General features: G+C 37.3%; 3 protein-coding genes across 4 annotated transcripts in view; 2 read left to right on the plus strand and 1 right to left on the minus strand.

Moving 5' to 3' along the window:
* Positions 1 to 777: 777 nt before the first annotated feature.
* dtd2 (D-aminoacyl-tRNA deacylase 2) lies at positions 778 to 1790 on the minus strand. Its single transcript, XM_084097408.1, has 3 exons — positions 1528 to 1790; positions 1369 to 1438; positions 778 to 1245 (listed from the first exon to the last, which is right to left on the minus strand). Exons 1-3 carry the CDS (start codon positions 1639 to 1641, stop codon positions 923 to 925), a joined length of 507 nt encoding a protein of 168 aa, XP_083953534.1. The 5' UTR covers positions 1642 to 1790; the 3' UTR covers positions 778 to 922.
* Positions 1791 to 1798: 8 nt separating this feature from the next.
* On the plus strand, positions 1799 to 8689 carry nubpl (nucleotide binding protein-like). The gene is made up of 11 exons (XM_084097407.1): positions 1799 to 2140; positions 2461 to 2608; positions 2722 to 2756; positions 2869 to 2959; positions 3074 to 3113; positions 5118 to 5208; positions 5444 to 5537; positions 5838 to 5923; positions 6069 to 6189; positions 6372 to 6454; positions 7716 to 8689. Exons 1-11 carry the CDS (start codon positions 2009 to 2011, stop codon positions 7776 to 7778), a joined length of 984 nt encoding a protein of 327 aa, XP_083953533.1. The 5' UTR covers positions 1799 to 2008; the 3' UTR covers positions 7779 to 8689.
* A 5282-nt stretch (positions 8690 to 13971) lies between these two features.
* Positions 13972 to 25113, plus strand: part of arhgap5 (Rho GTPase activating protein 5) — a 36527-nt gene continuing 25385 nt past the window's right edge. For both annotated transcript variants that reach the window (XM_084097856.1, XM_084097857.1), the window contains exons 1-3: positions 13972 to 14242; positions 16547 to 20436; positions 21028 to 21181. In XM_084097856.1, the coding sequence (XP_083953982.1) occupies positions 16720 to 20436; positions 21028 to 21181 (3871 nt within the window). In that variant the 5' untranslated portion in view covers positions 13972 to 14242; positions 16547 to 16719. The remainder of the gene's footprint in view (positions 14243 to 16546; positions 20437 to 21027; positions 21182 to 25113) is intronic.

Consider the following 25113-nt stretch of genomic DNA (forward strand, 5'->3'; position numbering starts at 1 on the left):
GAAAATTAGCTCGATGGTGTTTGAAGCATAGACATCATATGTCTATGGTTTGAAGCCCCCAATGGCTCCTTAGAGGCAGCTAACCCTACCCTCAACCTTAAACCTACCCATCCCCTTGCTGCCTGGAAGGCGCCGTTGGGGGCTTAAAACACCAAACACCGGAAAAGGACACGTTGAGAAAAAATTGTTAGGGTCTAATATAAAAACCGGCGTTTTTAAGAAAACGATTCAACATTGTTGTTCCTTTATTGTACATAATAGGAATTATAATAACTTTTCCCATGCAGATAGACGGCAGCCTATTACTCAGAATATTCCAATAGCAGGAAAATAAACAAATGTCAAGGTTGATTTATTTTAGTCTCTTTTTTTAGTGTATGAGCACAATAAGTAGATTGAGAGGGTCTAAAAAAAATATTAAAAAAACGGTGTCTATTTTAAATTTAATACTGAATTTAATAAACAATGCTATGGAATAATTAGCAGGTGGCTTTTTTTAAATCAGTCTTCTGAGGATTATATGTTATTAATTTATGTGTAATGTATATATGAGTGTTATCCTCTGCAAACAGATTAATTAAAATATTTTAAATAAATTATTTTAAACTATAATTTGATGTATACTACTACTATTTTAAAGATAATAATAACTGGCACAGACAAGATAGGATACTATAGTTACCATTTTTTTAGTAGTTACGGCCCAGAATTATAGGCAAATAGGTGATTAACATACTCACAGAATCACAGCACTAATTAAGAAAACATAAACGCAGACACATGCCTTGCACTTTAATCAGGAGTGGAAATATAAATGTGCATTAACATCTTTTGTACTTTTGAAGTCCATATAGGACCATGTCCCATATACTTCCGACCACTGCTGTGAAGAAGATTCTACAAACAAGAGAAAAAGTCATTCTTAAAACTCCATTAGATGAGTGTATGGTCCGTTTGTATCCAGCTTCAGTACTTGTCGGTTTCCATACGTTCCATGTTTGACCTCTGTAACAGTGTCACTGCTCTTGCAGGCTGAGAGTTCACTTTGACAGTGAGACACAAAGCTGTCGTAGAGCCTCAAGCCTTCATCTTTCCCAATGTTGCCATGGTACTGCATCCCTTTCCCTTTTGGTTTTCCTCCAAGTGTGGCTTGTGGTACTATGAGAACACTGCCAGGTAGTGCAAGGACTGAGGTATACTTTCCAGATTCAGTCTCACAAAGCTTCATGTTCAGCAAAGTGTTCACTGAGAGGGAAAAACAGCTGTAAATTAAGCTCTTATTGAATTACCTAGCCTATGTATTGTATTATATTTCAGAATTCATGCATACAGTATGTTTTATTGCAAATATGAAGAGCAATTGCATACCCATTTTGGGGATTATATCTTCAGTTGCACCTTTGAAAAAGCAGATGTAGATAACCATTCCCCTGTTAATCTGAATAATCAGAAATACACTAGACGGGTCATCATTTGGACAAAAACTAGAATTAATTAAGATGAATTGTGTAATTATTTGTCTGCTACCTCAGCCCATTCAGCTTCACTCTCAGCATCTGGAGGTTTGACCTGCAGTCGTGCATGCAGACACTGCTGGAGAATCACTCGCGCTTTCATGTCGTTATCTGTTCTTTCGGACATTGCTACGAAATCTTCGATTGCGATGAATGTGATCGATTTACTTCCGAGATAATATAAATAATATATGTTTTGTTGCGTGAACTTCACAGTTTCATTTGTAATGGAAATGAACTCTGGAACTTCAGGGGGTTCCGTTTCCGCGTGTGAATCCAAACATTATACGTCATCAACAGGAGACAGTGCGGCTCAACCTCACGACAGCTCATGCCATATATTTTGAAAAACTGCACTGTATTTGCAATCTTTAATGTTTTTAAATAAAGAAATTGGTGCTCCAGCGTAACCAAGTACTTTAAACTGACACCACAGCGGTGGTAGTCTTTGTTTTGCTCGTGACAGAGTCTGTGATCTTTATAAACCTGATAAGATGGTTAAATTACACGACAGCTACAAAAGGCTATTGCAAATATATACATTTTCCTCAAATATTATAGGGACACCGCTATTGCCTAGCAGATTTGTTCCATCTAATCAAAATAGACATGAAATTCGTTTCAAGGTAAGAAAATGTCAGACATAGATAGTGATTACATTGCCATTAGTATAATGCCATTATTATTATGCTTGCTTTGGTTTTGTCTCGTATGTTATATGATCAGTGTCTGTCTGCCTGTTCATGTTATTGTATCTAGATTGTATATTTGTATCTGTCAGCATTATGTAAAGTGTCCTTGGGTTCTTGAAAGGCGATATGTAAATAAAATGTTTTAAAGTATTAATGTTGTATAGCATGACATTTTTCATAAAGATGCATAGACCCAACTACATAAAATTATAGACTGTAATAGTGATGCATATGCTCAAACTTTATTGTGTTAGACTTCAGGTGCTGGTGAACGAACTCTACAGGAGAGACAGAGGCAACACATGGCACGAGGTTTGCCAAAACAGAAGCCCATAGCTGGAGTGAAGGAGGTCATTGTTGTTGCATCAGGGAAAGGAGGGGTGGGAAAGTCCACAACAGCAGGTCTATTGTCTTTTGCATTCATTAACCTTTGTTTGTTTCATTCCACAAAAATATGCCTTTGGTCAATGGGCAAAATTTCTCTGAAACACTAATTTAGTTGAGTGTCTTCACAGTGAATCTTGCTCTTGGACTTATGGCTAATGATCAGGTAACATACAGAATCCAGATAACCCAATCTTAGCCACTGTATTAAATCCACACAATTATTGCAGCTGATTTGCCTTCAATAAAATCTTCTTTTATACCGCTTTTGCATGTAGAGTAAATCGGTGGGTCTTCTAGATGCTGATGTCTATGGCCCTTCAGTTCCTAAGTTAATGAACCTAAAAGGAAACCCTGAATTAACAGACAGTGAGTGCTGTGGCCACATTTGCTTTGTAAACAAAAATAATTAAAATAATACAAATGAAAATGGTCAGTCAGTTTGTCAGTCATGTCTAATCCATTTTTCCTCTTTATTTTCAGATAACTTGATGAGACCACTTGTAAATTTTGGAATTCCTTGGTAAGTACATTTCTGAATAATAGCTGTAGTGCAACAATATTATTTTATATAGACAACCATTTAAATCTTCTGGGGTCGGTATGATTTTAAAATATACAGTGAGGAAAATAAGTATTTGAACACCCTGCTATTTTGCAAGTTCTCCCACTTAGAAATCATGGAGGGATCTAAAATTGTCATCGTAGGTGCATGTCCACTGTGAGAGACATAATCTAAAAAAAAAAATCCAGAAATCACAATGTATGATTTTTTAACTATTTATTTGTATGATACAGCTGCAAATAAGTATTTGAACACCTGAGAAAATCAATGTTAATATTTGGTACAGTAGCCTTTGTTTGCAATTACAGAGGTCAAACGTTTCCTGTAGTTTTTCACCAGGTTTGCACACACTGCAGGAGGGATTTTGGCCCACTCCTCCACACAGATCTTCTCTAGATCAGTCAGGTTTCTGGGCTGTCGCTGAGAAACACGGAGTTTGAGCTCCCTCCAAAGATTCTCTATTGGGTTTAGGTCTGGAGACTGGCTAGGCCACGCCAGAACCTTGATATGCTTCTTACAGAGCCACTCCTTGGTTATCCTGGTTGTGTGCTTCGGGTCATTGTCATGTTGGAAGACCCAGCCTCGACCCATCTTCAATGTTCTAACTAAAGGAAGGAGGTTGTTCCCCAAAATCTCGCAATACATGGCCCCGGTCATCCTCTCCTTAATACAGTGCAGTCGCCCTGTCCCATGTGCAGAAAAACACCCCCAAAGCATGATGCTACCACCCCCATGCTTCACAGTAGGGATGGTTTTCTTGGGATGGTACTCATCATTCTTCTTCCTCCAAACACGTTTAGTGGAATTATGACCAAAAAGTTCTATTTTGGTCTCATCTGACCACATGACTTTCTCCCATGACTCCTCTGGATCATCCAAATGGTCATTGGCAAACTTAAGACGGGCCTTGACATGTGCTGGTTTAAGCAGGGGAACCTTCCGTGCCATGCATGATTTCAAACCATGACGTCTTAGTGTATTACCAACAGTAACCTTGGAAACGGTGGTCCCAGCTCTTTTCAGGTCATTGACCAGCTCCTCCCGTGTAGTTCTGGGCTGATTTCTCATCTTTCTTAGGATCATTGAGACCCCACGAGGTGAGATCTTGCATGGAGCCCCAGTCCGAGGGAGATTGACAGTCATGTTTAGCTTCTTCCATTTTCTAATGATTGCTCCAACAGTGGACCTTTTTTCACCAAGCTGCTTGGCAATTTCCCCGTAGCCCTTTCCAGCCTTGTGGAGGTGTACAATTTTGTCTCTAGTGTCTTTGGACAGCTCTTTGGTCTTGGCCATGTTAGTAGTTGGATTCTTACTGATTGTATGGGGTGGACAGGTGTCTTTATGCAGCTAACGACCTCAAACAGGTGCATCTAATTTAGGATAATAAATGGAGTGGAGGTGGACATTTTAAAATTAATTTATTAATATTATAATCACAAATTTAAAGTAGTTGTTTTTTTTGTTTTTTTTAAATATATTTTAAATACAATTATTATTCCTGTAATTGCAAGGCTGAATTTTCAGCATCATTACTCCAGTCTTCAGTGTCACATGATCCTTCAGAAATAATGCTAATATGCTGATTTATGTTCAAGAAACATTTATTATTATCATCACCGTTGGAAACAGCTTAAAATTTCTGTGGAAACCGTGATACTTTTTTCAGGATTCTTTGATGAATAGAAAGTTCAAAAGATCAGCATTTATTTGAAATAGAAATCTATTGTGACATTATAATCTCTGTCACTTTTGATCAATTTAATGCGTCTTTGCTGAATAAAAGTCACTTACTGAATAACTGTCACTTTTGATAATCCATGCTGAATAAAATCATAAAATTATTTTGAAAACAAACAAACAAAAAATCTTACTGACCCCAAACTTTTCAAAGTTATTGTTTTTGTTTCTCTCCAATTTTATTTGCATTTTTTTTTTAAGTCTTAAAGTTTGCTTCCCCTACAGCATGTCAATGGGCTTTCTGGTTGAAGAGGTTGCACCTATTGTGTGGAGGGGTCTGATGGTGATGTCAGCTATTGAGAAACTCGTTAGACAGGTGTGTAATTTAGATTTAGAAAATGCTGTTGATAATGGGATTTATCAAATATACAATTTTTCTCTATGGTCCTCGTCCAGCACAAATAGATGCGATTTCTTCAAGTGATTTCAATTTCCATTCATTAGCATATCTTAAATTAATGTGCATGAATTGTTGTTTCCATGCAAAATTGTGTCCAATTTACTCAAAAATTGTTGTTTCTTTCACTACTATAATGACTTTTCCCTTGCAGGTAGACTGGGGGAATCTGGATTACCTTGTGATTGATATGCCACCTGGAACCGGAGACGTCCAACTGTCTATTACTCAGAACATTCCTATAGCAGGTAAATAAACAAATGTAATGGCTGATTTATACTCTGAAAGAAGATTTTACCTAATGTCAGTCACAACAAAGCATCATGGATTTTCAGATTTAGATTCTCATTGAAGGTTTGACTGTCATTTCTTCAATCAGGTGGGAGACAATTGGACGCATTAACATTCTCTAGTATTCTGAACATTCATTATGAAATCAGTTTTTACCACTCTATATCACAATCTAAGTAGTAATTGACAGGTTTATTCATTAAATGACAAGTCTTTCTGTATACTTTATGTGGACTTTTGTCGGTTTTACCTCTTAGGCGCTGTGATAGTGTCCACTCCTCAAGACATTGCCTTGCTAGATGCACGAAGAGGTGCTGAGATGTTCCGAAAGGTTAATGTTCCGGTAAAGCATTTTCTTTCGTATTTGAAGGTTCTACCTTGTCATTTAATTACATTGAAGCAATGTGACAGTCACATTTAATTTATTGGTATCAATATTTATTTATTGCTTTATAAATATAATTCAAGTATGTGAATTGCTTTTTCAGGTACTGGGTTTGGTTCAAAACATGAGTGTTTTTCAGTGTCCCAAATGCAATCATCAAACACACATTTTTGGCTCAGATGGGGCTAAAGAGCTGGCTCATACCCTCGGTGTTGAGATGCTTGGTAAGATCATTCATCAAAATGTATTACTTTATGATTGATTGTTTAGCATTTAAGCACATTTATCAAAACTGACATTTACAAAATATAATACAAAATATGAAGTAAAATTGTTTGTAACTAGATTTGATTCAAGTGGATTAGCCACTCTCTGAGGACACACGGTTTCTCTGTTCTCACTGCAGGAGACATTCCTCTTCATCTTAACATTAGAGAGACATCAGACAAAGGACAGCCTGTGGTTGTGTCGTCCCCAAATAGCCCAGAAGTAAGTGGATCATAATGGACTCCTGTCTTGCTTTTCATTGTTTTCTATTATGGTAGCTACTGTAAGCCTTTCTGGATCTTTGGGTGGCAAAATTAGCTACAGCACCACTTTGGTAGCATATATTGATAAATTACTAAATTTTAAATTTTAAACCATTTCAGTAGCATGTGTTTATTATAAAAACTACAATTTACGAATTTGTACAATTCAGAAACCCTTGTTGTTAGCGACACCGGTGGCCGTTAAGTGAACTGCAGCCAGCAACTAATTGTTACAACTAATCACTAATCACTCGTGCACTAAACGTACAAGAAACTGAACGTTACATGATTCAATGCCCTGATATATGTAAATATATATATATGTAAATGCGTACTGTGCCCTTTCCTCTCAATAAAAAATTAAATGCACAACATGTGTAGATGCTTGCACAAGCTCTGCAATTCACTGGCATTATGTCGACAGACTACATATGAGGTAAAATTACACAATTCTAATGATAGTTTAGTATATTTGAGACTATAGACTATATAGATCTGGCTATGTTAGGCTAAAAGTTAAAAAAAATCTCCTTTTTTTTTTTTTGCACAACACATTGACATTACAGTACAAAATGGCTCTTTCGGTATTATCTGGAACATTGTATAAGCATTCATTTCATGTGACATAGAGGGGAAGAGAGGCTCTCGGGAATCACATCCTTTTGATTTTCCCGGCAAAAACGTCCCCAGTCCTTCACATAAAAATCAGTCTACAGGCTTTTATAGACGTTTTAAAGTTCGTACAAGCGGATTACACATAAGTAATTTATACATGAAAATTCTTACATATAGTCCAACTAAATATAGGTACATAATGTATAATATAATATAATATTATACTTGAATACTAAATTCTATTTCTCAAACCACTTGTGTTGAGATAAATGGCACAAATGGCAATATAAATATTGTATAATATATATATATACATAATAAATTATTTACTTAAATTTAAATGTTCTTTGAAACTTTCTAGTTTGTGACAAAATTTGGTTATTCCTTAACGGTCATGCAAAAAATGTATCACTGAACTACTTTAATATGCCTTTAAGTACTTTGGTTGTAAAATGTTAAACTAACTAAACCAATTGGCAGATTTCTATCAGAGTTTCTAGCTTGTAGAAGTGATTTGAAAAAACATTTATAAACTAGTTTTATAATATATCTAATAATTTTATAACTAATTCTTATATAGTTATGCATATTTATCTGTTTTGCAGGCCGAAGCTTACAGAAGAGTTGCAGCAGCAGTAGTACGGCGACTGGCGAAGCATCCAAGTTAAATGACTTCCAGATTAAATCTAGTCTTGGTGACCTGAGGAAAATGTCAGTATTGTATCATTGCCTCCTAATCAACTTATTTACCCATTTAAGTTGGTATTACATGCCTATTAGAATATTATAATTTATGTTATTTATACACAGACATACTGTTAATGTTATTTACAGGCATTAAAATAACTCATATTAATAACATAATAATTTTGAGTTTGAAAAGTTTGGGAAATCACAGATTTTAAGTTACTTTAAATTCACTAATATAGTGTCCATTTTAGTGTGCAAATCTAAGATGTGTATATTTTCCCACTAGAATAGTTGTGTTTACCTGGAAGGAACTGGGATAAAGTGCAAATTTAGTGCCGTTTCAGTCAATGTCAATGATGTGTCTTTCCAGACTCAACATAAAGATGGTCATTACAGGTCTTAGCCACTTGATGGCGCTGCAAATTTATTCATATATCTCATTGTGCTTTGTGTTTGATTTATTGCGAAACAAGCTAAATTAGGTATTTCGGTTTAACTATGACTTTTCCTATTATGATAGTTAACATGATTGGACTTAACTCCATTTAATAAAGAAAAATGGTTCCAGTCCAGTAGGAAAGTGGGATGAAGTTTTCACGGGATGAGAAAAACAGGGTCACTTCCTGAATATTTTCAGAGCTCCCTTGACTCAGCTGAAACAGCCGTATTCAGTCCACCCCTGTGTAACAGGCCAGACAGACCAGTCTGTGATTCATCATCGCAATGAAGCTATTCTGCTTTCTTTTAGTCTCAATTGCTTAACTGTTCCCGGAAGACCAACCCCGGGATTTCAGCTGTACAATGACCTCAGCTGAATTTGGACAGTTACACATTTGGTGTTATTTATTTCCTCTTTGTTTTCATGATAAATAAAGCGTTATCCCGATAACGTGCTTTGTCTGATGTCACTGAGTGCAGTGGTGTGAGTCACACTGCCATGAGTGTGTCATTGAGGTGTGTAAAAGGGCAAAATAAACATCCATTCATTTAGAGATGTGGAATTCACCAAAATTATGTTTGGGATTATTGTCCCGGAAAGGGAGTTTCACAACGAATTGGAGAAAACTGCTGATCCTAGTTCAGATAACTTCCACTATCTGTTTGTCAGAGACTCGATGGCATATTCAGATTACTTAACAAGCAACATGATTGAGCATGTTTCAGGTAATTCCCAGTTATGCTGGAAATGGATTTCTAAAACATGTCCCAGTGTCCTTGTGGTGTTATCAGTGACATTATAAAAAGCAGACTTTGCCCCATGTGGTAAATACGGCTTATAGCTCCCAAGGCTATGGGAAAAAAAAATCAATAATTAAATGGGGTAGCTGTGCAGCCCAAGAGGCCAGTCTTATTTCTGTGTCATCTTTGATTCATGAGCAGATACTGTTAATAAGATAAGCTGAGGTGCAAACGAGAGATTTAAGGAGAAATAATTTCTTCTTTTTTTAATGAATTTTGCTCAAGAAAGATCACATGGAATGCATGTTGTTGGTCCCGTGGCTGTAAATTGTTCTATTTACATTATTTAGAGTAAAACTGAACACATTTTTTCAGTCAGATCCACGATCAAATGACCATCAACTATCACTGCAACTGACACAATATTTTAACTATTTTAAGCTCTCTCTGCATCCTCATGTACATGAAGTCTTCATGGCTAAAGTATTGGCTTCATGCCTGTATATTGGCTGAAATTGAGATCTGCACATGTATAATAAAAGACATATGTATAATTGATTAAAATTATGTAAGGTACATGCCTTTTGGGGCCAAGGTTTTAAGTGGTGCTCACTGCAGCTCCCCCTCTCTGGATGTCATGGGTTGAGCTCCACCTCTGTGGATCTAATGGGTGGAGGGACGGAGTTATGGGTTGGGTTAGGGTGTGGTTGGACCTTCTAGCTCCACCCATTACACCTACATTACATCCAGAGAGGGGGAGCTGGACTTCATGCTCCACCCATGGCTCTGCAATAAGCAGCCTCAAGGTTTTTCAAAGCACCTATATAAAACTGAAAAAAATGAACCAACCAGCTGATCCTAGTTCAGACAACTTCCACTATCCGATTTTGGAGACTCTATGGAATATTCAGATTACTTAACAAGCAACATGATTGAGCATGTTTCAGGTAATTCCCAGTTTTGCTGGAAATGGATTTGTCCTGTAAAACATATATAATGTTGCCATGTATAATAAATCTTCTATATCTTGGGACCTGATTCTAAAACATCAGACCAAAAATTGTACGGATATAACTGTGTAACTGGGGCAGCATCCTTAAAGGGACAACTTTGCATCTTATTTACCCCTAAAAGGGCCAAGTATACAGTACACACACACACACACACACACACACATATATACACACATGTTACATGTATTTATTATAGTAATAACTATAAATTCTGCATATTTCCATGCAACTAACCCTGAAACAAACACGTATCCTAACCTAACCCTATAGTAAGTACATGTTAATTACTATTACTCAGTACTAAAATGTATAATTACACTGTAACAGGGACACATTAAAATAAAATGTAGCCCAACCTTGATTTTTTATTCATTTTACTAACAATTCTAAGTTTTTGAAATGTGCCCCATAAAGATAATTCAATATTTTGTATATTCGCCATGTTGAGCTTTCCTATTTTATTTATTCTGTAAAGTGGGATCATCTTTTCTCCACCTGTCAGCTTAACTAAAATATCAAAATATCCCATTGAAGTTCTTCCCATTGAAAATACTCCTAGGAAGCGTGCGCTTGAATTCTTCAGAACTTATTTCATTTTTCATCCTAGCTAAAAACAGCATTCTTAAGCTTTAGATTTTAAGATCAGAGAGACATTTTGACAATATTCCACATGTGGCTGGGCTTATTTGCATGATATCTCTTCTCCTCAGTGACCCGGAAACCCAGCCCTTCCCACAATCCTAAGCGTGGATCCATAACCATGGCAATGTAGCTGTGCTGCTGCTCAGGCTAAATAGCAGCAGCAGCTGGTTCCAATTGCACTGCAGCACAAGGGAACAGGAGGGGAGGGGGGCAATGTATGCTTAAAGAAGCGCCTATGAGTTGCTTTTAATTCTCTAGCATCATGGTCTTCTTTACAATAAACTTTGGAGGCATTTCTATAAGCAATATCAGCCATATAAAACCATATTATAGGAAGTAGTTTGTGTAGTTGATCAGGTGTGTATTTGTATATATATATATATATATATATATATATATATATATATATATATAATAACTATGGGGGATACCCTGCCTGAACATTTACCTAAGTGCTTGGCTATTTTAGATTGTACTAAATCCACACAGCGATGACTAGCCCAATCTTGCACAATCAGGCTTCACACAAAGGGTGTGGACACCAGAGCTTCTCAGCAAGACTGCAGGCACAGCTGACGGTGAATCTGCAGATCTGAGGGGTGTTGGAAGGAGATTTGGGTTGGGGGGAGAAGGTAAATAATTCATGATGTAAAAAAAAAAGAGAGGGAAGGAGATTTAAAGGAAGGCACTGCCAGACATATTAGTGAGGTTTGATGCTGAATGTTTGATGTCCACATGTTTGTGTTTTGTGAGCAGTAGTTGCCAATGGACATTAATTACTGCTGCTCTGCATACAGCCTGTGTTAGGGAAGTTCAATCATTACTGAATTCTGCTATAGCATGACAACTTAAAAATATATATAACAATAATAAAAACATCTCAAATAGTACTTTAGAATCATTGCTGTTATTGTTGACTAAAACATTTTCAGTAGTTGAAATAAAAGCAAATAGAATTTTTTTTCTTCTAAAAGTTAAACTAAAATGAAAAAATAAAAGCTAATTTAAAATATCAATAAATACTGCAATAGTAATTAAGTAACACTAAAATACCACTGTTTTGAATCCAGAATGACACAAAAATAGTTTCAATGGAATATTTTCAACTTAATGTTTTTAGAGGAAGTGATGACTGCATGGCTGATGGCAGTAAAATTTGAATGTCAAATCCAGACACAATTATGACACTGTGATGAAATTCATTCGGCGGTCTTTCAAATCATTGTTCAACAACAAAGATAAGCTTTGGATAAAAGAGGCATATTATGGTCGTGATTTACTAAGGGCAGACCCAAAGAACCCTGAAAAAATATTTCATGTTTCTTGAGCACCAAATGAGCATATTACAGTGATTTATGAAGGATCATGTGACACTGAAGACTGGGATAATTCAGCTTTGTCATTACAGGAATAAATATATTAAAACAGATATTTCAAATTGTAATATTATTTCACAATATCACTGTTTTTACTGTATTTTTGATTAGCTAAATAAATGCAGCATTAGTGAGCGTAAGAGACTTAAATATCAAAAAATCAAAAATATTTTTGAACTTTTGAATATATATGCAGTACAAAAAATATGTAATATTAGAATGGCAATGACTTGAAGCAAACATTGACTGTAAAATAATTCTACCCTCTAAAAATGAAAACAAGTTTTTTATTAATAGTGGTACCAAATTTACAACTTGCGGTGGTATGTTTCATTGCACTTTCTTTAAATGGATGGAAACAAAAATGTTGTTAACCACGTGACAAAACAATGATTTCAGACCCAAAGTGTTCGGATTGACCATTTGCATTTTCAAAAGAAGAAACTTGACATTTGTGTTGTGTCTCGGGACAGGGAGGGGCCGGCTGCTGACCACAGTAGGCGTTGTCTTAGGAACAGATGTGCTCTAGACAATAGATATTGAATAGAGAATTATTTTATAAAGCACAAGCACATCAAACACAAGAGAAGCAGCAGCGTGGGCTGACTATCATTCCTTAATCAGACCCACCCATGTCTAGATCTGCAGGTTACTATATAGTAGCAGAGGATCCTTCTGCCTGGCACACATATTTTATTTCAAAACCCTTTTAGGTGTGAACACTGGAGGAGTATGTGGTTATTCAATGATTTCAGATAGTGTCTGAAGCTCAACTGAAACTCAAAGATAAAGTTTTAGTATATTAGTTTTTATTTGAACTAATTTCAAATAAAGGCTCATAAGCACAGGGCTGTGAAACCCCAAAAGGTATGGGTTGGTTAATGTCAGTGCAGTTCAGTGTTGCCAGATGTACGATAATTATCGTATTTGTACGATAATTTTGACGTCTGTACGATGTACGATCAATAATGGAAAAAATCCTATAATGTACGATAATTTCAGAACTGTGTGACACTTCAAATGATGGTCGTTGTAATCATAGGGTTTCTCATTTTCTTACAAATACGATAATTTTGAGCTTCTGGTACGATACTTTGACATTTCCAATCTGGCAACACTGGTGCAGTTAACTCAAATGGTAAACATAACCTCTGGGTCCAAAAAACCCAATATGGACTACAGATGTTGGCTAAGTTCATTACAGTGTCCACTTGGTAAATGAACACTCATATTGACATATTGATGGAGTAAAGGTATGACAAACTAGTTTATGATAAATGCTCTGTCTGGGTTCAGAAATGGTTTTAAATTTAACTTTAGACTTTGTGCCAAGTCTTTAAGAATAGATAAACATTGTGCAAACAGGATAAGACCGGCCTTCCTAAATAGCAGCTGAACCATACTAACTGACCAGACCAGAACAACAGTTTCGACTTCCAGCTCAACTGGTTTAAATAATGTAAAATATAAGAGCTGTGCAATAAAAATATCTCACAACTTAAAATATGCAAACAAATATTTATTAAAATATATCATTTGAAGTAAAGACATGCATTTTAAAATGGTACTATTTGAGAACAGAAAAAAATAAAATAAAAATCCATAGAAAAGGCCCAAATAAATGAAACAATTTAAAACTTAACCAGCAACCTTGAAGCAAAACTTTAGTGGTATTTCCAATGCTATATTTACTGCTATGTCCAGTCAACATCAATCATAGATAGATAGATAGATAGATAGATAGATAGATAGATAGATAGATAGATAGATAGATAGATGGAATCGATGCATTTGTAATGGTTTATTCCTTGCTTTTACTTACTTATTTTTTGCTATAGCATAGATCACATTAAGATATCAAAAATCAGAAAGTATTAACCAACATGATACTGATAGGCAATCGTGAGCGCGCGTCGTGCCCCCGCGGTGAGTGGAATGGAAAAGTTAGTGTGGACTGTGTGGAGAGAGTGAGTGAGAGCCGGATCTATCCGTCGCCATTACTGACTGGAATGAGAGGGGAGGGGATGGCTCTCCGATTGCACGCATACCACTCTTACTGCTAAAAGACTGAAAACAACCACTTTAGGGAAAATTTGCCGATTATTCCAACCACCCACGGGAAACACAACAAAACTGGAATTTGTTTCGGAATCGCATCCGTTGAAATTAAAGCAAATAGTTGGAATGCCTCCTCCTATCTGTGGTGTCGGGAGCTGGGAGCGACCATGTTAGGTAGGGGAATGCACACGGAGTATGTGACTTTCTAGCACGCTTTTTGTCGTTTGCTTTACTGAATTTGGTTAAATGTGTGATTGTTGTTTCTATGTGTAGGCGATAGCTGTGTACCTTTATGTAAATGCACAGAATTGTCTGTCTCGTCTACAGTGTGTTGTGTCGGTGTCACACTTAACTAGCTCTGGCTAACTGGGAAGCTAGCAAGCAAAGGAGGCATCTAATGCCTTGTTAGGAGCAAGGCCGTGTCGATGCGAAAACAAATAAGCATATTAACACACATTAAACTGACCTAAATCGACTTGTTATTTAATATAACAAGCGCGTGTGTGTGTGTAATTAATTTGCTGCGATAAAAAAACTACTCTGACGTGAAAATCAAATCCTGGGATTTAAATGCTGTGAATACTGGGTTGAGGTGTTTCGAAGTAAATGATACACAAATTCTTGCCAATTTGGACCCCCCATTCAGTTCGTTGTCATAGCAATCATTATGAATAATTCACTCGACTAGTTCTGGGAATCGTCGCGTCCACATCTGATCGCAGTGTGGCTCGCGACTCGCCGTAACAATAGCGCTGCTGCTCGCGTGCTGGTCGGAATTCCTTCTCACCTTCAGCAGATGCTTCTGTCTGCTTTACATCCTCGCGCGTGAAATACAGCCCGCAGTCATTTACATACGCTTCTAGACACTGATGTCCAATGTTTCCGTGATTTAACGCTCGTGAGGTCCAGTCTTTGATGTCCCATAAATGCGGCCGTTATTTATGACATTTACAACACAAAGGGTTACTTAGGCTAAAATGATTGTTTTGTCATCATATACTCTCCATAACAAAAAAATGCAATTAAGATCATTTCAAAAAGTGTTTTCCAGATCCGGAAAAATTAAGTCATGGATATATTTCATCAATTGATCCTTTGTAGAGTGAGCCGATTGTTCTTTTGAGTCGGTTCAATTCAATTGGTCAAACCGGTTTACAAGATCGTCTAAAAGATTCATTAGAGAATTTGTGCGAATCTAAATGTCCTTTAAAAGTCTTTCCTCCGGTTTCACAGACAATGCTTCAGACTAGTCCCAGATTAAAATGCATGTTTGAGCTGTTTTAACTGAAAGCAGCTTGCACTGAGATATCTTAAAATATGTCAGTGACATTTTTGTCTCAAGATGCACACCAGTAATGTTTTTTTTTTTCTACGGCATGTTTATAAAAGCTACTTAAATGCCATAATTGAACTAAGGCCTAATCCTGGCTTAATTTAAGCCCTGTCTGTGAAACCGAACCTTTATCCAGTAATGATAAATGACTGAAATGGTATGGGAATTCATTAGTTAAAAGTCTGTATGACTATATTTCAACTGAGGAGCACAGAATGACAGCCTCAGTTATCATTCACTTTCATTATGTGGAAAACCGATGCAATGAAAGTGACTCAGGGTGTCATTCTGCCTAACACCTCCGTTTGTGTTCCACTGAAAAAAAGAAAGTCATACAGGCTTGGAACAGCAGGAGTAAATGATGACACAATTTTCATCAAAGCATCTCATACTCTTTTAAAAGATTCACTTCAGGCTTTACATTGCCAAATATTGAGTATATGCATATTCAGAAGTGGTTGTAGTTATGCTATCAGTGCCAACACTGAATTTAATGGCATTTATAAAATAATTTCTAGCAGTTATTTTGTTTATCACGAACAGAATGCTTTTGAGTGTAGATTAGTTAATTTGTTGCCTTATTTCTACTGACAGAGGCATTTATTTATCAGCACAAAGCTGCTGATGACAAGCATAGCTTTGCACATTAAAAAAACCAAAAAAAACACTGGGGTACATTCAGTAAAAGTGTATTCCACTGAATGCGCTTGTGCCACAGTATAACTACTCCTACTTATATTAAGATCAACCAATGCTTGAGCTAGTTGAACATTCATAGTACAGGAGCTTAATAAATCAGATTTGTGAAGTGGATCATTGTGAAATTTTGGGATAGTTTTGTACCTAGAGCGGTTGTGGTTGTGTTTGCAGACTTTAACTGTAAAAAGGGTATTAAAATGCAAATGCCTTATATTAGTAAATGCAATTATATTACCATTATAAACAGCTCTGCCATGCTTAAATTTCAGCTGTCAATAATTATATTGCTTATTATGCAAGGCAACAATTTTGGTTGTTTGTGTTGCGATTGTGTCTAGGTTGTCAACAAAGTTATCAAATGCAGAATATTAAATGATCAGTGTTCTGCTATTGGAAACTTTAAGCTTTATCTTATTGTTGACTAATTTAATATTTTTGTTTTGCAGGTAGGTGATAGGAGGGGAAAGAGCAGTCGTGCGGGACAGATGATCCAGATTAAAGCTACATCGGCTCATTCAAAGTGAGACATGGAAATGTGCCTGCACTAGCAAATGGAAGTACATGCTTGCATTGCCGGCATACTTTCCTTATTGTAACAAGCAATGAGAGGGGCAATATAATGGCCAAGAATAAGGAGCCCCGTCCGACATACGCTGTCAGTGTCGTTGGGCTCTCAGGCACTGAGAAAGAGAAGGGCAACTGTGGTGTAGGTAAATCGTGCCTATGCAACAGATATGTACACCCCAGTGCGGACTGCTACTACTTAGAGCACACTTCTGTGTTGAGCACAATTGACTTTGGAGGGCGTGTGGTGAATAACGATCATTTCTTATACTGGGGTGAAGTATTACATCGAGGGGATGATGGCCTTGAGTGTAGAATCCAGGTCATCGAGCAGACTGAGTTCATCGATGACCAGACCTTCTTGCCTCATCGGAGCACAAACCTGCAGCCTTACTCGAAACGGGCTGCAAATACCAAGCTTCAGTCTGCCGAGAAGCTGATGTACATTTGCACAGACCAGCTTGGGTTGGAGCAGGATTTTGATCAGAAGCAGATGCCTGATGGCAAGCTCAACATTGATGGCTTTGTATTGTGTATTGATATAAGCAAAGGGTGCAATAGAAAATTTGATGACCAGATGAAATTTGTCCACAGTCTTTATTCTCAAATTTCCAAGGCGAAAAAACCTATAATCATTGCTGCAACGAAATGTGACGAATGTGTCGAGCAATATCTGAGGGAGGTTCAGACGTTTGTTACAGGTAAAAAGAATCTCATGTTGGTGGAAACATCAGCTCGATCATCTGTGAACGTGGACCTTTGTTTCAATGCTCTGACACAGCAGATGGACAAAACCCGAGGTAAACCCAAAATCATCTCTTATTTGGAAGCATACAAATCCCAGAGACAATTAGTAGCTTCTGTCTCAGACAAGTTTGAAAAGCTCATTGTTCAAACTGTCCGAGATTATCACACAAGCTGGAAAATTGTCAGCAATAAGTTGAAAAGCCATCCAGACTATGAAGAGTACATCAACTTAGAAGGCACCAAAAAGGCCAGAAACATCTTTTCAAAGCACATAGGACAGCTGAGACAAGAGCATATCAAGAGGCGGCGTGAGGATTATCTTACCAGTCTGCCAAAAATTCTTAATAAGTTGCTTAACAACCTGGAGGAAATTGAGACGCTGAGTTGGACTGAGGCTCAGAGCCTTATGAAGAGCAGGCCTGAGTTTCAGTACTGTTTCATTGAGTTAGAACAAACGCCATGGTATGAGACCGACCACCTCGATAAAACCGACGACAGAAGAGTGCCCTTCGATATCCTCAAAACCATGGAAGGAGAGAGGATATATCAAAACCACGTCCAGCATTTGATATCTGAGAAGAGGCGGTTGGAGATGAAGGAGAAATTCAAGAAGACTCTGGAGCGAGTGCATTTCATTAGCCCCGGCCAACCGTGGGAGGAGGTCATGTGCTTTGTCATGGAGGATGAGGGGTACAAGTACATCACTGAATCAGATCGCAGGGATGTTTACAGTCGGCATCAGCAGGAAATAGTTGAAAGGGCCAAAGAGGAGTTTCAGGAAATGCTTTTTGAGCACGCAGAGCTGTTCTATGACCTCGATTTGAATGCGACCCCAAGCTGTGACAAAATGAGTGAGATTCATGCCGTACTTAATGAGGAACCTAGATACAGAGCTCTCCAGAAACTCGCCACAGACAGGGAGTCACTTTTACTGAAACACATTGGGTTTGTCTATCACCCCACAAAAGAAACATGCCTCAGCGGCACGGCTTGCATCGATCTCAAAGTCGAGCAGATCCTCGCCAACAGGCTAGTTCAGCTGGATCACGGCCGCTCGAATATCTACTACAACAGTGCCAACATTGATAAGGTTAACCTGTGTCTCTTAGGCAGAGAAGGATTGGCACAGGAGCTCGCAAATGAAATCCGAGCTCAGTCCACTGATGATGAATACACCCTTGATGGGAAAATCTATGAATTAGACCTTTTGCCTGTGGATGTCAATTCTGGCATGCTTTTGAACTATTCCTGGATATCGACTTTCAAGCCCCATGGGTTCTTTTGTGTCTTCAGCTCTATAGAGTCGCTTAATTACATTGGTGACCGCATAAGCCGGATACGAGCTGAGATTGCCCAGAGCAGAAGGGATAGGTATAGCCAGCCAGTGCCATTCATTCTCATTTTAGCAAATCAGCGTGACAGTATTTGCAAAAACATGCCTATTTTAAGGCATCAGGGCCAACAGCTCGCAAATAAGTTACAGTGCACTTTTGTAGATATACCCACCGGCACTTTTCCCAGGAAGTTTAATGAGTCTCAGATAAAACAGGCCCTCAGAGCTGTGTTGGAGGGATTGAAGCACAATTTCGACATGATGAACCCCATGCCCTCAATTAAAGATCTGTCTGAGACAGATTTACGGATAGTCATGTGTGCCATGTGTGGAGATCCATTTAGCGTGGATCTCATTCTCTCACCGTTCCTGGACTCACATTCCTGCAGCGCCGGACAGCCCGGGCAGTGCAACACGTTGATCCTTGACAAAATCATCGGCGACAGTCGCAGACGCATACAGGTCACTGTGCTCTCCTACCACTCCTCCATTGGAATCAGAAAAGACGAATTGGTGCATGGGTACATTCTTGTTTACTCAGCAAAACGAAAGTCTTCCATGGCTATGCTGAGGGCGTTCCTGGCTGAAGTCCAGGATGTCATTCCAGTTCAAATGGTGGCCATTACGGACAGCCAGGCAGACTTCTTTGAGAATGATGCGATAAAAGAGCTGATGACTGAAGGAGAGCACATTGCCACGGAAATTACGGCTAAGTTCACCGCTCTCTACTCGTTGTCCCAGTATCACAGGCAGACAGAAGTTTTCACGCCCTTTTTCAACGAGGTCCTCGAGAAGAAGAGCAACATCGAAAGCTCCTTCATGTTCGACAACAGCAGGGACGGAACAGGCACCGGTGAAGATGTCTTCCCGCAGTCACCTCATAGCCATTCGCCTGCCTACCAATACTACCCTGACTCCGAGGATGATGGGGAGGGACCGCCACCTTACAGCCCGATAGGCGATGATGTGCAGCTGCTGCCTAATCCTAGTGAACGGAAGTACAGAATCGACCTAGAAGGAAACGAGTACCCGGTTCACAGCACACCTCTTGGTGATCACGAGCGTAACCACAAAGTGCCTCCCCCAGTAAAACCCAAGCCTAATGTGTTGCCCAAACCCAATGTTAAGAAGCTGGACCCCAACCTTCTGAGGACCATTGAGGCTGGAATGAGGAACTCCAGGAGGACGCGAAGTCCAATGATGGGTCACGGTGATGACCTTGAAGCATCCGACAACTATGCAGAGCCGGCCGACACTCTTCTCAAATTCAAAGGCTTCAGTGATGACATATATGCAGTACCGGAAGACGCGCACAGTAGATCTGGCAAGATCCGCAACTCGTTTGGTGGACTCGCTCTGCACGGGGATGAGGAGAACGGCTTTGACTCCATGTCTAAGTCTCAGGGTGGCAGAAGGCCTTCTAAGTATAAACATCGTTCTAAGATCCTCTTCAGCAAGACAAAAGCTTATCAAAGACGAGTGCACTCAGATGTCAGTGACGATGAGTCGGGGCCTGCAACGCAGAAGAAGAAGAAAGGAAGGGGTAACCGAGGAAGTGAAGAAGATCCACTTCTCTCACCAGTGGATCCTTGGAAAGGAGGGATAGACAATCCAGCCATCACATCTGACCCAGAGCAGGATGATAAGAAAACGAAGAAAAAGAAAGCACCAAAGATCAAGGAACCCAAAAAGGTGAGCTGGTATTTATTTATTTTTTTACTTATGTACTCAATTATTATTTAAAACTCAAAGGATTTTGAATCATATAGGATTAGGTACCACATCGACTAATATTTTTTTTATTTAATGGTTTGTGTCGATATTGTGCGCATGCTCATTTCTCTTATTTTAAAATTTAGATTACCTTTGCTGGCATTTAAAGCTCAAAACTAATCTTTAAAAACAATTATAATTTAATAAAACTTTTAAATCTTTAGTAAATCTCCAAAATGAATATAAATTTTTAATACTGTACATTAGAATGTTGTGATTCTTGAATTCAAATGAGTAAGTTTAGGTTTAGGATATTTTTTGTTTATTTATTTTGACAAAATAGCATAGAATTGTAATATTATTTGCCAGAATTGTCATATCTGTGCATCCTTTAAAATATTTCCAAAATATGTTATATTATTTCTAAGATTCTTATTAAGAAGATGATTATAGAAAATAATTTCCAACATTCTCCTATTTAAATGCTAACAGCAGGCACATTGAAACGTGATTGTCGTCAGTATGCATTGCAGTGATCATAGAATTTAATGTGTTATCTTTTCTCAACAGGCAAAGACAATAAAGACCACAAAGCCATTGTACCCACCGACTCGTAGAAATTGGGAGAGCAACTATTTTGGGGTGCCTCTTCAGAACTTGGTCACTCCTGATAGGCCCATACCTTTGTTTATTGAGAAGTGTGTTGACTACATTGAGCGAACTGGTAAGTTTCCTGTTTTTCTAAATCTGAAAAACCAAATAGCATCTGAAAATGTGTAAAACTCTTGTCGGTTCTCCGTTTGAAGGCTGATTGAGAATTGTATCTTTCTTGAGTTTGCAAGAATGAAGTGATATATTTTAGTCATTTTTGTTCTTGCCATTTTTCATTTAGTAGATTGCAGTTTTAGTAACATTTACTAAAAATTGGTCCTTCCTGGTCCTGAGGTGCTTTACTGAAAATTGTACATTTGTGCGTTTCACATTGCATACTTTATGAGCCTGATACAATCTATATTTTAAAGCACAGGAAATTCTATATTCAGTTCAAATACCATCAATGAGTAAATGAATGAAATCCATTACTCTGAGATAATACATTCTGACACAACAGGAAGTTGATGGGCAGGGGAGGAGGGAAGTCAAGTCTGGTAAATGATTGAATGGATTTTTATGGCACGTGTTATGATGATCTAATTTTTCCCAGAGCACTTTGTTCAGTTAGATTGTGGTTTTGCATTTTCATGGACTCTGCAAATGATATGTAAACACTGAGGCCCAGCATATATCATAGCCACGGGGTGGGTTTAACATAATTTCTGGACATGCTTAGCATTTTTGGACTCTAACAAAGTCTGCTTCATATGCTTAAAGCAGTTATAGAGGCCCTTTTACTGTGGCTGTTTGTTTGGTTACAACATGCCCTTCAGTAGCTTGTTCTGTAACTGTGGTCAATGGAAACTTTGACTAACACGGCTGTCAATAAGCCCAGCCGACCCGTAATATAGCTTGAGGTTTCATTAGCGAGTAGGTGACACCCACATACTGTCGTTCAGGTTGTGGCTATAGATCAGTGAAACTCATGCATGGATGACATGTATTGATGTGGTTTCTTAAGGAAATTATTAAGCTGCTGTTTGTGGTTGTGGTTTTTATGGTGAGTACTGGAAGTGGGCAAAGTGTCTGTGGTGTGTAATACTAGACCAATTTGCTGGTTGAACTGGTTTTGATTTGTGTATGTGTGGCCGTACACCCGTAAAGCCTATATGTGATGATCCGAAACACTGTTATTTATTTTATTTTGCTGATCTCATGTTTAGATCTCACATAGTGCTGTGTGCACTGTTAATGTGCAGGACTATTGATTTGTTGTGGTGAGTGGCTTGATTTTTTTTTTTTTTTTTTTTTTTTTTTTTTGTGACATGCAGGTTTGTGGACTGTAGGGAAGCATTTAGCACTATAGCTTTACAAATTGGTGTAAATTATAAAATTATTAAGGCACAACAATATTAAAGTTTCTAAAATTCTAAGTCAATTAGGCTTAGTTATTTAATGTCATTGCTGATGGCCGATGAATGGATGCTATGAAAATTATACACAGTTTTGTCTAAAAAAACTAAAAGACAAATAATGTAAATGATGCATTTTAAATGATTCAGATGACAACATAACATGTACACTATTAAAAATGTATATTTCCTAAAGTTTACATTTAGCGGTTGGCGATATTCAAATTTCACAAATAAACCAATTAATTATTTTTATGTTATGGCCGACAGCAGATAAATGGATGATATTAAAAATCTATACAATTTTCTCTAAAAACTAAAATCAGGCATTTAATAAATGCTACAAGTGAATTTAGGCATCACTACATTATAATGTACAGTATGAAAAATAAATAAAGATTAAGATTAAATTTAACGGTGAATCATTAGTGTTTTTTTAAAGATTGTTTAAGTGATTGTTAGATGCTGGCGAAGGTAATCTAAATGTAAAAAAAGATAAATGAAAATTAACTCGAGAGGAGCATTTTACTAAATATATGCTTTTTATTACATAGCATATTACCTATTCATTTTGTTTACTTAAGCTGTTCTTTAGTATTTAATGTTTGTATAGTTTTTATCAAATGTTTAAACTGTAAATGTTTATATTTAAAAAAGACATAAAAAAATAAAAAAATTATTATTATAACATTATTATAAAAACTGCCTTCTGTGCAATTTAAATGTTTGTTAACAAATCAATTTTTAATTTTTAATAAATGCAAAAAAAAATTCTTTGAGAAAAATAGACGTACTGTATCTGATATATATCCAAATGAATCAATATGGAATAGAATTTAATTGAAATCAGAATTGGATCGAATCACAAGCTTATGAATTGAATCGTGAAATTTGTGTCTGTCCTGCCCTATAAATGAGCACGAAAAATTATATCCAATAACAACCAATATATGAACAATAATGACTAATACTGATTTAAAAATATTAGAATATAGTAAATATTCATTATTAATAGTCAGTATTAATATTAAGTATTTATTTTATTTGTGCTATCCCTTTAAAATCAAGCCGTATTTTCTGTGGTTGAATCTGGGCCTTTTTTGGTTTCCAGTGGAATGAGATGAGATGGCACATTGTGCCCGTGGCTGCATCTGAGCATCGCAGGGCTCTGTTTAAGAGCTTTTTGAAAGCATCTTGCTCCACAGAGCTGTGCAGATGAAAAGGTTCATCAAACACCCTGCCCCCCAAGCCAAACGCTCACTCCCTCCCATTTATGCCCCTCTATCTCGCTCAGTACTGCATTGTGAAACCCAGAGGAAATTATAGCCTAATACTTGACTCTATTTTTTTTTTTTTTTTCTGTGGTCAAAAAAGTAGTCCAACAATCCACTCCTCCAAACATGGTGTATGCACACACACAGTCCTTTATTTCTCACAGCCCATCATTTCTGAAAACCAAGAGCCTGTGGCGTTAAAAACTGTATGGCGAAAATGGACTTTATGGATGTTTCCTAATTGACTTTCATGGCTCATTTAGGCCTGGATGCTTCATTTATTCATCGGAAGAAAACCCCCATTGTCATTTCCTCCTTGCAGGGCTTCACAGTAATAACCTCTTCTGTGTAAAATGTTATGGATGTTTAGATATTTACATGAGACACTAACCATAAAATAAACCATGAACTTGACAGACACTGTATAATCAGAAAAACATTGTTGCATCAGTTCCCAGCAAATATTTCTTGAACAGGACTACATAAATGAGCTGATCACAATGCACAGTCTTTGGATCTCACAGTGACATACTTCTATAAAAATAAAGAAATTGTTGCAACACATAGGATGCAAATTAGGTGCATTTTAGTTGACCTGATGTGTTCCCTATGGGTGCAGTGGTGCGTTAAACAGCTCTGTGGAAAGGAGGTACCATTTACAAAAAGTTTGTATTGTTGTGCAATAGTGGTCGACCGATATTGGTTTTTTGATGGCCGATGCCGATATCTTAGAGAGCAGGGTGGTATAAAGCCGATATTTTTATATATATTTATTTTAATCAATATTTAATAAATTAGAAATAAATTAGTTTAAAATAAATAAATAAATAAATCTTTAAAATAAACATGCTTTTATACTTTAGATGGCAACTTCTTGAATCTGCAATCCTATTACAGTATTTTTCACAAAGTAATTGTTTAGAAATATATGAATATGTGAATAAAAAGAAGGTAAACACTGTAACAGGGCACTCAGTAATCTGGTAATTCCATGCGCACTGGTAATCATATTTTTTCAAATAAAGACAAGGTAACGCTAATTTTACATAGGCTACAGCACAGTGAAAACGATATGAATATGACACAGTTGGCAACTGGATATATCACAGATATGAATATGACACCGTTGGCAACTGGTTATATATCAGCATATTTTAAAATGAAGGATTTAAAGTTTTTCGATCGCGTCTCCTGTGAAGCTGATCTTCTGTTCGCATTCACTCACTCCGCACGGGCCGACCGTCACTTGCAGACAGTAATGCACACTTCACAAGATATCACAGCTGGATTCGATTAAATCTGCAAGGTTTGTGAAATGAAATGTTTATTAGATATTCAGAGATTTGTTTAAATGACATAGATGCGCATTTGCTGAA

Source organism: Abramis brama (genome assembly GCF_963993115.1).
Source record: "Abramis brama genome assembly, chromosome: 21".
NCBI classification, from domain to species: Eukaryota; Metazoa; Chordata; class Actinopteri; order Cypriniformes; family Leuciscidae; genus Abramis; species Abramis brama.

What these genes read in the sequence shown, in the direction of transcription:
- dtd2 (XM_084097408.1), bottom strand. Translation starts at nt 1,641, where the DNA reads ATGTCCGAAAGAACAGATAACGACATGAAAGCGCGAGTGATTCTCCAG. An exon ending in GTGAAGCTGAATGGGCTGAG is followed by an intron (nt 1,439 to 1,527) that starts GTAGCAGACAAA and finishes CTGATTATTCAG; the next exon opens with ATTAACAGGGGAATGGTTAT. An exon ending in AGATATAATCCCCAAAATGG is followed by an intron (nt 1,246 to 1,368) that starts GTATGCAATTGC and finishes TTTCCCTCTCAG; the next exon opens with TGAACACTTTGCTGAACATG.
- nubpl (XM_084097407.1), top strand. Translation starts at nt 2,009, where the DNA reads ATGGTTAAATTACACGACAGCTACAAAAGGCTATTGCAAATATATACA. An exon ending in TCCGAAAGGTTAATGTTCCG is followed by an intron (nt 5,924 to 6,068) that starts GTAAAGCATTTT and finishes TTGCTTTTTCAG; the next exon opens with GTACTGGGTTTGGTTCAAAA. An exon ending in CGTCCCCAAATAGCCCAGAA is followed by an intron (nt 6,455 to 7,715) that starts GTAAGTGGATCA and finishes TCTGTTTTGCAG; the next exon opens with GCCGAAGCTTACAGAAGAGT.